Source organism: Cololabis saira, chromosome 4 (genome assembly GCF_033807715.1).
Source record: "Cololabis saira isolate AMF1-May2022 chromosome 4, fColSai1.1, whole genome shotgun sequence".
Taxonomy (NCBI): Eukaryota; Metazoa; Chordata; class Actinopteri; order Beloniformes; family Belonidae; genus Cololabis; species Cololabis saira.
Genome location: NC_084590.1, coordinates 35,060,074 through 35,072,137, shown reverse-complemented (window position 1 = coordinate 35,072,137; position 12,064 = coordinate 35,060,074). Strand labels below are relative to the sequence as shown.

The window sequence follows — 12,064 nt, the reverse complement described above, 5'->3', positions numbered from 1 at the left end:
ATGCTTTTGGACTAGCGGGGCACCTGTAGGCAACTAGGTAAAAAGACCCCTGTCGGGATTAGAACCAGTGACCTTCTTGCCATGCTGTAACAAAATGACCACTGTACAGTCAATCTATTTGTATTACTAGCCCACATAATTAAAGTGACCTACACAAATATGTACACAATTGTGTAAATGTTTTAGGGAAGTGTGAAGTGTAGAAGACATTCTGTAAAGTAGGAATTAGATTAGATTAGATAGTCCTTTATTCATCCCTCAGTGGGGAAATTTGCTTTGTACAGCAGCGGTACACACAACACACACATGCAGCGAAAGAAGGATGAAAAAAGTAGAAAATATATAATTTCAAAATATAAACAGTGGAATACAAATAAAAGTAGTGCAGTACGAGAAGAAAAAAAACAGTAGGATGTGTATGAGGTATAATACGGAAGAGTATTAGGGCCATGGAGTAGAAAAAATATTTGAGAGGGGAAGATTTTTTTTTTATTGTGCACTTCGAGAAAAAAGTCGAAATGTCGAGATTAATGTTGAAATACAATTTCAAGAATAAAGTCAAAATTTCGTGTATAAAGTCGAAATTTAGCCTTTTTTTCTCAACATTTCAACTTTATTCACAAAATTTCGACTTTTTTCTCGAAATTGTACTTCAACTTTTTTCTCAACATTTCGACTTTTTTCTCAATTGTACTTCAACATTAATCTCGACATTTCGACTTTTTTCTCAAAATTGTACTTCAACATTAATCTCGACATTTCGACTTTTTTCTCAACATTTCGACTTTTTTTTCGAAATTATACTTCAACATTAATCTCGACATTTCGACTTTTTTCTCAACATTTCGACCTTTTTTTTCTCGACATTTCAACTTTTTTCTCGAAGTGCACAATGAAAAGAAAAATCTTCCTCCTCTAAAATATGATTTTTCTCCTGCTTGGCCCTAATACTCTTCCGTAGTACAAAGATATTGCACATCTTGTTGTTATTGTCCGTTTGCTACTGTGTATTTATTTACTTGTGTGTTTATTTCCCAATTCACTAAATGCAAACTGAAGAAAATTCCAAATCAGATCGGGGCATAGCTCAATTTCGTGAGTTTTGCAACATTTCTACCGTTTAAGGCTGATTTACGGTTCCGCGTTACACCTTAAACCAGTGGTTCTCAAATGGGGGTACGTGTACCCCTGGGGGTACGTGAGATTTTAAAATATACATATATTTAAAAAGTAGCATCCATGCAAAAATCCGTTAAAAATAAATATTTCATAAATAATTGAGGAAAATATAAGTCTAAATTCATAAAATGAATTTTATCTTCAGGAGTAGGCTATTCAACTTATTATCCTAAAACCCCAGAGTTTCCCCCACATCAGGATGGTTCCACCTAACCTGTCAAATGCGTTTTATAATTGATCCATGGTCAAATGCCACCTGGCTTCACCTGTCAATCACTTGGACCAACGATGGAGTCGTGGTTGAAGCATAGCAGCAATATTTTTATGTTTAATAAATCAGTTACTGATGGCACAGTGCTGTTTTAGGTCTTTTTTTTACAACTAAAAGTATGCGCTGGTTAGGGGGTAATTGGCTGAAGAAATATTTCACAGCGGTAGGGTCTGCGTCGATTTAACGCGGAACCATAATTCAGGTTTGACGCCACTAAACATTCCGCCCCGAGCCGCCAGGGGGCGCTCGTCTCGAAGCAGAGGGTTTCCAGAGCCAAGCATGAGCCGCCGGGTCAGCATCCCGTCCTGCTGTGCGAAAATAAAAATGTGTAGTTCGTAGTTCTGCTCGGAGTTTACTCGAATTGTTATATTTTGTGTTAATTCAAGAGTTGTGATCGTCGACAGACGGATCTGCGTTGATTGTTCGTGTAAACACAGAAGCTTTGTTTTCGTTGTGGGCAGTTCTTCATAAACATGGCTCCAACGATCCAGACCCAGTCTCAGCGGGAGGACGGACACAGGTACAACTCACACTGTCTGCACGGCCAAATGGTTATGTTACAGAGTCTTTAGGGTATTTAATGCTTAGGAAAACTGCAGATGCGACTCGTTAATGTCCAAAGTCTGTTCAGCTCCTTGTTGTGTCTTCAGCGTCAGCCAACATGCAGTCTAGCTAATGTACTAATTTAGTTTTTTTTAATTTTCTTCTTTCTTAGAAAAGCCATGTATAGTGTACAAAACAAGTCAGGGAAGTAAGTTTGACAAATGTACAGTTTTCAGAAAAGACCGTGAAGTGAGAATCTTTTGTAAACAATAATAATAATAGTAATAATACAAAAATAAATTAAAGAAACCATAACTAAAAACAATGTGGCAAAGGCTAGTTATATTTAAAACAGCATGGACGTAGCAGTGTTTTGAAATATACGGAAGTTTAGAAAGACAGTCAACAATGGAGGGGTATTTTTAATGAATAAAGTATTTACTCAAAATGATCACAAGATTAATGACATAAGAAATATCAGAGTCCAAATTGCCCATGAATTAAAGAACATCCTTAAATGTGAAAGAAGGAATATTAGAGATTTTAAGTGATGCTCAACTATGAATATCAGACCAAAAAACATTAACATGTTGGCAAGTGTAGAACAGATGAACTGTTGTTTCAATTTCACAGGAACAAAAGACATGGATCAGAATGAAATGTAAATCTTCTATGCAGAAAATCTCCCACAGGGTGTATATCAGAAATAATTTTGAAGTGGGTTTCTTTTACTTTAGGTGAAATTAGGTATTTCACATAGAAAGAAAATTATTTCTTTTTAAAGGCATTATCTAGATCTTGTCTTTTAATTATGCCATTCAAATTACAAAATATTTTTGTTTGAAGGCTAGAGTGACCAATTTATTATTACATTTTCCAACTGATTGTGATACATTATCAATTGTCAGCGAGAGCAAGCAAAGGGTTAATGGATAATGAATATTGCATAGTGTTTTGGACAAGTTTAAGTAAAGGTATGGGAATGGCTTTACAGACCTTGTTATAACCATTACATGAAACCTTTAACTTATACTTTTTCATAAAGTCGTCCTATGATAACGTCATTCCATTTATATGTAACAAATCATGAATAAAACGTATACCATTATCATGCCATTCAGATTTAAACAAAGATTTCTTGTTCATAGTTATAACCCTGTTATTCCATAAGACAGAATTGTGGGGAGAAAAATTATGGGTGAAAAGTAGCTTCGGAAATCTAATGCTTGCTTATAAAAACTTGACAACTTTAAAAGTATCTTGGAAACTCTGAAATCACATTTGAGTAAAAATTCTAACCCTCAACCTTATTGAAAATTTTATTCTGGGATATGATACCACATAGATTGAGGTAGCTAATATAAATATATTACTGTTTAAATGAGGAACTTGCATTAACGTTCTGGAAGCTTAAAAGTTGAGGGGGGAGCTTCTCAGAGAACCGTTTAGTGGAAATTAAATGTGTTTTGATGCTGAAAAGTTAACCCAGATATTACGAGCCAACAACTCACTTAACGGGGTTGGTTAGATTACAATAATTGCCTGTCTTATTGAGCAAGTGGAGAGGCTTCAAAAGGAATAATCTAAAAGTTGTGTAGTCATTCCTTTACCATTTATAAAAAAAAAAAAAAAAAAAAAAATCACACACACTTGACCAATGGCTTTTTTCTCCCCCCTTTCCCAGTAGACCGTCCTCTCACAGAACTGTACCAGAGAGGTGAGCTATACTTAATATCATTATTTCATTTTTGCTTGCCTTACATCTGCATAAATTGCTACCAACTATATGTGGCATTTGTATGCAAATGTGATGTGTGTGAATATTTATTCTTTCATGGCTTTGACAGGTCAGGAATTGTCTGTCGAGTGAAGTATTGCAACAGCCTGCCCGACATCCCCTTCGATCCCAAGTTCATCACATACCCATTCGATCAACACAGGTAATTTTACTCACTCGACTGTGAAAAGTGCGATATGAATAAACTTTACTTACTTTTTTTACTGTCTCTGCACTGAATTGAAATACATGTATTTTTTAATGATACATTTTATATATATATATATATATATATATAATATATATTAAGGTCTGTGTGAATACTCGATTCTGATTGGCTGGCAGGTGTAGGTTATAAGTGATAACCTACACCTGGAAAACAAGTTCAGTCAAATTGCCTGATAACTTTAATATCATTGCGCTGGATCAACTGCCAGGTGGTAACCACGGCAACGGAGATTCAGAGAAGAAGAGCCGGCTAGGACGGTAAAGAGCAGAAGTCCAGCAAATCTTAATATATATATATATATATATATATATATATGTATCATATATGTATCATATATGTATCATATATGTAGCTTAATAAAACCCATTGATTCTTTGAAACAAATATATTTATTACTGTTTGTTACTGTACCATAGCTGAGCGGACTAGAATATCCCCCGTTGCTAAGTCGTATCTCTGGTCCGTCCTAGTTACTGGAGAAGTCAACACTGTGTCCATTGCATAAGGACCTTAGGGGACGGTAGTGATTATTCCAGGTATTAGTCGGACCCTCAGGTGTTACCAAGGAAACTGAGTTATGGCTGGTTAAAAAACTTTGTAACTTACCAGGTTGCAACGGATTAAATAGTCCGCTCAGCTGTGGCTTGTTATAAAACTAATGATTTCAACTGAAAACACATTAAAGCATGAATAACTGATTTAATATTTATGTTTTTTGGTAAGTGACCGTGGTATAAGCAGAATAATGCCCTTCAAGGAGTACATTATCATAAATATATGGACTTCGCTGAGGCAAACCTTCCTCCGCTTCGCGTCGGACGTTTCACGCCCCCACGTCGTCCACATATTTATGATAATGTACACGTCGTTGGGCATTATCTCTATATATATCTCAATCTCTATTATCTCTCTCTCTCTCTCTCTCTCTCTCTATATATATATATATATATATATATATATATATATATATATATATCCCGAAAAGACGTTAAAACATTTGCAGCGGGGAAAAGGAAAAATACATCATTTGCATAGGTGTGACATATGTAATTTTGTTGTGGCAGGTTTGTTCAGTATAAAGCCACATCTCTAGAAAAGCAACACAAACACGAGCTACTGACTGAACCGGACCTCGGGGTAACCATCGACCTTATCAATCCAGACACCTACCGCATAGACCCCAACGGTAAGTCACAAGCTGGTAGCACATCCTGTTCTTGACACACTAACATCTGATGAAAGACCATTTAGATATCAAATGCATGTGTATCCTGAACCATTATTTTATCATTTCTACTTTCAGTACTGTTGGACCCTGCTGATGAAAAACTGTTGGAAGAGGATATTCAGGCTCCATCAAGTTCAAAGAGGTAAAATTCTAAATAAATGGCTTTGTGTTTTACATTTGTCTTTAATTCAAAATAAATTCATTATTTTTCTCATCCTAAGGTCACAACAGCATGCCAAAGTGGTGCCGTGGATGAGGAAAACAGAATACATCTCCACAGAGTTTAACAGATACGGTGTTTCTAATGAGAAGGTGGAAGTCAAGTAAGTCTGAAATATGAACTTAAATTGAAATTGTGCTATCCAAAGTTATCATGCTTTTGTAAGCCGAGCCCATTTTGTTTTTAGGATTGGTGTGTCCGTCAAGCAGCAGTTTACAGAGGAGGAGATCTACAAGGACAGAGACAGTCAGATTTCTGCGATTGAGAAGACATTTGAAGATGCACAGAAACCGGTGAGTGAACATTGGTGAACTCGACCCGGACCCTGAGTATTACAACTCCTTACATGCACAACTCCAGTTTTGAGAAATCCTTGAATATTTCCGTACACTTTGCAAAACTGATGTGATAAATCATTCTCTTTATCTACAACTATAATTGAGGAACTGCTATGTGTTTTGAAATTGCCTTCTTCAGAGGTTTAATTAGCAGTCTATTGCGAGTGTGCATGGTTTGGTAATAGCTTTTAAACACGAGGTTGTTCTTCATTTACAGATCGCACAGCACTACAGCAAACCCAGAGTCACTCCTGTGGAGATACTGCCAGTGTTCCCTGACTTTAAGGTGAGTTTATCACATAAAAGAAATAGTTCATGCTAATTTTTAATTATCTTTAAGATTCTGTGTAGATTACCACAAATTGCATTCTGCAGAATTCTGAGAGGAATTTGGGAAAAACGTCACAGTAGAGTACAGAAATAGTCTCTTGGTGTGATTGTGTCATATATAGGTACTTTTCATTCCAAACATGTAGGTTTACAGATTTTAATTATGATGCTTCATACACTTTGTTTTTCCTCAGATGTGGATCAACCCATGCGCTCAGGTCATATTTGATTCTGATCCTGCACCCAAAGACATATCAGGACCAGCAGGAGTGGACATGATGTCTCAGGCCATGATCAGGTACCTACAAGAATGCCTGCCTGGGATTTCTTCCAGTAATATTATTTCTCCATTAACACTGTTTTTTTGTTTGTTTAATACAGAGGAATGATGGATGAGGAAGGAAATCAGTTCGTGGCTTACTTCCTGCCCAATGAGGAGACAATTCGCAAACGCAAGAGAGACTGTGAGGAGGAGGTGGATTACATGCCAGAGGATGTGTGAGTGAAAGAGTCACACCAGCATGGACAGCTTCTCAGAACACAAATGACACTTTACTCAGTCGCGTATAGGCACTTCATGCATTGTGATTTTTGTGTGTGTGTTTCAGGTACGATTACAAGATTGCAAGAGAGTACAACTGGAATGTTAAGAACAAAGCCAGCAAGGGTTATGAAGAGAACTACTTCTTCATCTTCAGAGATTCAGATGGTGTTTACTACAATGAGCTGGAGACAAGGCAAGTACACATTTGCTTTGTACCTTGATATGCTCAGAGAAGATTACATTTGAATGGGAATATTTTAACCCCTTTGTTAATTTAAAAAGTCTTAGTTTCTTTTGTTTGATCATTTTTCGTTTTCTTTTTTTTTTTTTTTTTTTTTTCAACAATCATTTTTTCTTTGACCTGTAGGGTGCGTTTGAGCAAGAGAAGAGCCAAGGCTGGAGCACAGTCCACCACCAACGCTGTGCTGGTGTGTAAGCACAGGGACATGAATGAGAAGGAGCTGGAAGCCCAGGTGAGGACACTGCTTTCTTGTTTGTTGCTGTGGTCACTATATCATGTGCCTGAAGGGAAATTTGAAACAAATCTGTAAAACGTTACACTTTTGAGTCTTGACTGCCGAATAATTATGTTTTCTTTTGAAACTGAGAACAAGGGTTAATGTAAAAAATCGTGCTATTTTCAATCATGCTATTAATCAAATACCAGTGGTTCCTTTTAAAGCATGTGTCCAGTCAATGTTAGGAGTTTGCATGGGGGATGTATTCTACATGATATGCATTTTCAATGATTAGAATTCTGTTACATGTGCTGTATATTTGGATTTGTATCACCCTCCTGTAGCTTTGTATTGATTATTGATGGTTTCTTTCATTGCGTTTATCAGGAGGCGCGTAAAGCTCAGTTGGAGAACCATGAGCCGGAAGATGAGGAGGAAGACATGGACAAAGACTTGCAAGATTCTGGTTGGTTTTTTTTCTCATCACTGCAGTTCTTGATATTTAATTGAATTAATTGCCTGCTACATTTAACTGATAGTGACCATAGACTATTAGTGATTTAGTATTTTATGTAATATTTTTGCTTATTGTTTTTGTCCAGGTGATGATAAAGATAAGGGCAGCGGCAGTGAGGTGGAGAACTCTGGCAGTGAATCCGAGAGAGAAGGTGAAGACCGCGAGCAAAGCGGAGAAGACAACGAAGAGGATGAGGACAGAGAGAAAAGGCGGAGGAAGGCCAGCGGTAGTGGCAGCGAGAGCGGAGGGGAGAGGACCAGAGAAATGCGGGATGAGGAAGAGATCTTCGGGAGTGACGATGACAGCGAAGACAACGAGCCCAAGAATTCAGCCAGGAGCAGCGGGGCCGAGGGCAGTGACAGTGAGGATGAAGGGCAGAACAGAAGAGGCAGTCGCAGCCGCAGTCGCAGCCGCAGCCACAGTCGCAGCGCTTCTCCGGCACACAGCAACCACAGCAGCGACCATTCAGAGACGCACGCTCAAAGCGGAAGTGGAAGTGAGAGGGCTTCAGACTCCAGTGATGCCAGTGACAGTGAATAATCTCTGCAGTCTGCAGAGCAGGGTGATGACTGTCTTACCTGTGTATTCTGCTCCAAACATGGCACTCTCAACCTGTCATTGAGACTAAGAATAGAATCTGGGGGGGTAACTTTTTGATGATGGGATATACGTGTGTCACACTTTGCATTTAAACCCGGAGACTTTTTTTTTTTTTTTTAAATTCACTTTTTATTTTTAGATTCAAATAACACACCAATACTGGTTGTACACCATTCCTTTGTGTTGTCTGTGATCAGAACATTGTGTAAAAATATCCTGTTCTCCCTGCTTTTAACCATACCATTGTGGTACACTTTTGAAACTGATAATAAATTGCAGGTGACATTTTGGTCAAAAAAGTGTTTTTCTCTGTAATTCAAATGTTTATGTAAGATCAACTCTTAATGATCCCACTTTTATTTTATTCACAGTTAATCATGGATGGCAATGTCATGGTGATTTTTCCACTGAGACAAAAGTTGGTTGTAGAAGATGAAGATGCAGAATCAGCGAAAAAATGCCAGCTGTTTCTTCAGCCATTCCTCTGTCAGGTCATCAGCGTTTCTTGTTTCAAACACCTTCCAGAGGAAAGCAGAAAATGACACAGTTTAAACTCTGCGTACTTTAACATCCAAACATAGAAACAATTTCAAAATTATCAACCAAGCAAAACTCCAAATTACTGTATCAGTTCGTATTGGCGACATATCATTTGATGTTACAAATAAACTGAGATATTTATGTTTCACTTCAGGGATTTAGAAACAAGCCCTTCAATTAGTACATGAGAAAATTGCTACTAATTTATTTTATTTTTTCCCCCCAACAAAATGAATCAAAAGTTTGAAATTAGAAATAAATTGTTGAGGGATAGAAATAAAATTGAGTGTAATAAGTGTCTGAGTATTCACTTATGAGGTTATAAATAAATCAAATGGTTTATATACAACTGTTTGGACAATAAAATGAAAGACGTTGACTGGTAAAGTTACTCCCACCAACACTAATCATAAAGCCAGTAGTGAGATGGAGAGTCTGCTTGAGCTACCGCTGTAGTAAATCAGAGAAGGCCCACATTCGATCACATTCAGTTTAACATGTTGCTGTGTAAAAGTGTAGCTCATGATGTCAACATTACCTTAGTCAGCTCTGCTGCTTGGACCAGTCGGTTCTTGCTGCCAGCATACATCATCTGCTGCTCGGGTTTACACCCTGTTAGACAAAGTGCACGTACCAGAAATTATTAGATGAATATTTCTCAAGATTTCTTAATCATAATGATCGCCAATACAGTTAATGAACAAAGCGGATCTTACAGTTATACATCACAACAAAAGGGCTTTGATTTAGTGAAATAAAGATGACGTTTTAAATGTCATGTCACATGTAATAACAATACACTAGATTTGTGTGATAAAGATGAACAATTAGTGTAACACAACGAAGATGCAGTCAGAGCAAACTCATCCCAACTATAAAGATGCCTACAACAACTGCCAACTGACTTCAACTCATTCAGGTTTTTCCAACATAGAGCTTGACGTGCTGCCACTAAGAGGAAACTCACTGAAAGAGTGTTGTTTAGGTGAGTGCTTATTGGGGAAAAAATACCATGCAAGATATTTCAAGAGCTTAAAGTTGTGGTTTCGGCCTATACCAGAAGCTGTCGGCTAAGAAGTCAGATTCTGTGAGAAAATGCTCAATAAAAGCTTGTTTCTGTAGCTTACAGTAAAACGTGGTGTAAGCTATCACTCCCTGTCATGCCGTGGAGCTTTACTGACTGGTATTAGCAGGCATTAAATGTATCTAAGGATCAATCAAATCAAGATTAGTAAGGCAATGACTGTGTTATATAGTTAACTCTAGATTTAAGGCAAAGACTCGGCTTTTTCCTCTTTGGCAAAGCTGTTTTATCACTGCATTTCAATAATTGGTCATTTTATTAATGAACTCTTTACTTACCAGGGTTCTGCTCTCAAATCTCATCTGCCCCCTGTACAGGGGGCTCTGCTAATCAACGGGTTTTAAAATATGATCATAGACCAAAGTGGCAACAAAGTTCAGCTCCAGATTTAAAAAAACTACAATCACTTACCCATTGGACTGGAGAATATGAAACAGAGGGGATAAGACACCCTTCCATCCTCATGGATATATTTGTAGCTGTAGACAATGAATGTAAGCTGTTGTCAAGGAACTTTACCTTCTTGTGGTAATGATTTTTCAAATGTAGTACAGGGTCAACGTTTAACGTTTAAATACTATGCAGCAGGTATTTCTGGTGCAGTTTTTAGCCGTATCAACAAACAGTGAACAGGTTCTGGATTTGAGCCTCAGCTGGCATATGCAATTTGATTGTTTTCGTACTCCCTCTGGGTGTTTTCTTTGGGTGGTTCAGTTTCCTTCTATGGTCATTCTCAGCTTAAACGGTGGATCTGAACTGGTCCCACTGTAAATCAGCTAGAATGTTAACTTTGTCAAACAAATATAAAGGATGGCTGGGTGGATGTTGCTCTTCATGGGGCATTTAATAAGGATATCTGGGCTGGCGCTCTGGAAGCTCCTCCTTTAAGTCATCCAGTGAAATGTCCTGAAAGACAATGTTAAGTGTAAGTTAAAAAAAAAATGTGTTGTATTTTTTAATGCCACAAACCCACAACAATTCTTAACCTTCATGAATGATTATAAGCACTGGAGCAATAAAATGATACAGCAGGTTCCCATCGGGTGGTGTCTTATCAGGTATTTCAGGCTATAGTACCCTTAATGATACAAAAACAAAATTACACACATATCCACACTCACAGAAATGCATCAAATGTAACTTACCTCATATTCCTCCTCGAGGATAACAAGTTGTTTTTCCATGTCTATTTTCACTGAAAAATAAGAATTATTTTGGCACATCTTTCTTTCTTATATTTTCTTGATTTATTTAGATTAGCTGTGGATCTTAACAAAATATGGCAATATGCAAATAATGTTAATTTTCCATATGTGATACTTACTGAGAATGGCAGCATTGTTGGTCTCTTTACGAAATCTAAACTTTTTCAGTTTTTCTTTCAGACTTTCATCCACTTCACACACAACCAAAGAGCTTGACTGTAAACATATGAAAAAGAAAAAAGTCACACAGCGTCACTCTGAATTGCTTGTTTACGTTTTTCAAAGGAATGAGTCTTAAGGCTATAGAATTTTTTAAAAAGAAAGGAAAAAAGATAGTTCAGAGGAATCTACTCCGTGTGCTCTGATGTAAGGGTCTCTCTCCACCTTGCATGGATGCATTAACATTTTGTATCAATATTCTGACATTTTGAGGGCAGGAAATGTTTTGCAGCTATCTGCAAAAAAGTAGTTTCCTGTTTGAAAGAGCAAGTGGGATGGCTGCCTTGGTTGTCGAGATGAGTGAGTAAAAATACATATCTGATATAAACTATCATTAAAACGTATTATATGTATATAAATATATAAATATATATATCCAGAAGATGTCAAGATAAAGGAAAATCTTTCATCTGTGTTACCTACCATTCTGAAAGGTTCCTCTTCTGCTTTCTGTCTTCAGTGTGATGGCGCGGCGCTGAAACAGTTTGCGACAGACTACTTTCAAGCTGTGACAAGCTCCTCCACATGACAGGGCGAGGGCGCACACACTGCTAGAGAGTGTTGTCACGGCTATTTCCTCTTTTTACCAACTCAAGACGACTCCACTATGCAAACTCAGATGTGTGTTGCATGAAACTGTCTGACAGTCTTTTAAGGTATATTTAAAACATACAGAAGAGGATATACATACAGAACGGATATATTGTAGTCAAGAAAAGTTGATATAGTTAAACTTATATCAGCAAATCAAGTATTAAACTCTAAGTAGTGAAATACTCCAT

At 37.3% G+C, this 12,064-nt stretch overlaps 2 protein-coding genes across 3 annotated transcripts; one reads left to right on the top strand and one right to left on the bottom strand.

Annotated features, from left to right (window-relative positions):
* The first annotated feature begins 1,732 nt into the window (after positions 1-1,732).
* paf1 (PAF1 homolog, Paf1/RNA polymerase II complex component) lies at positions 1,733-8,549 on the top strand. Of its 2 annotated transcripts, none has more exons than XM_061719587.1 (14): positions 1,733-1,970; positions 3,681-3,710; positions 3,841-3,933; positions 5,064-5,185; positions 5,303-5,369; positions 5,449-5,550; positions 5,635-5,740; positions 6,003-6,071; positions 6,310-6,413; positions 6,497-6,613; positions 6,724-6,852; positions 7,027-7,132; positions 7,505-7,583; positions 7,720-8,549. In XM_061719587.1, the coding sequence occupies exons 1-14, from the start codon at positions 1,924-1,926 to the stop codon at positions 8,172-8,174; spliced, it is 1,626 nt and encodes a 541-aa protein (XP_061575571.1). In that variant the 5' UTR covers positions 1,733-1,923; the 3' UTR covers positions 8,175-8,549. The 2 variants fall into 2 exon arrangements, with proteins under 2 accessions (XP_061575571.1, XP_061575570.1); XM_061719586.1 differs by having other exon boundaries at positions 3,678-3,710.
* Positions 8,347-11,828, bottom strand: gmfg (glia maturation factor, gamma). The gene is made up of 7 exons (XM_061719589.1): positions 11,706-11,828; positions 11,183-11,279; positions 11,004-11,053; positions 10,715-10,764; positions 10,270-10,352; positions 9,313-9,386; positions 8,347-8,752 (listed from the first exon to the last, which is right to left on the bottom strand). The coding sequence occupies exons 1-7, from the start codon at positions 11,706-11,708 to the stop codon at positions 8,681-8,683; spliced, it is 429 nt and encodes a 142-aa protein (XP_061575573.1). The 5' UTR covers positions 11,709-11,828; the 3' UTR covers positions 8,347-8,680.
* Between the last annotated feature and the right edge of the window lie 236 nt (positions 11,829-12,064).

What these genes read in the sequence shown, in the direction of transcription:
- paf1 (XM_061719586.1), top strand. Translation starts at nt 1,924, where the DNA reads ATGGCTCCAACGATCCAGACCCAGTCTCAGCGGGAGGACGGACACAG. An exon ending in AATGAGAAGGTGGAAGTCAA is followed by an intron (nt 5,551 to 5,634) that starts GTAAGTCTGAAA and finishes TTTTGTTTTTAG; the next exon opens with GATTGGTGTGTCCGTCAAGC. An exon ending in GATTACATGCCAGAGGATGT is followed by an intron (nt 6,614 to 6,723) that starts GTGAGTGAAAGA and finishes TGTGTGTTTCAG; the next exon opens with GTACGATTACAAGATTGCAA.
- gmfg (XM_061719589.1), bottom strand. An exon ending in CTTCCAGAGCGCCAGCCCAG is followed by an intron (nt 10,353 to 10,714) that starts ATATCCTTATTA and finishes ACAACAGCTTAC; the next exon opens with ATTCATTGTCTACAGCTACA. An exon ending in AAGCAGCAGAGCTGACTAAG is followed by an intron (nt 8,753 to 9,312) that starts GTAATGTTGACA and finishes TTCCTCTGGAAG; the next exon opens with GTGTTTGAAACAAGAAACGC.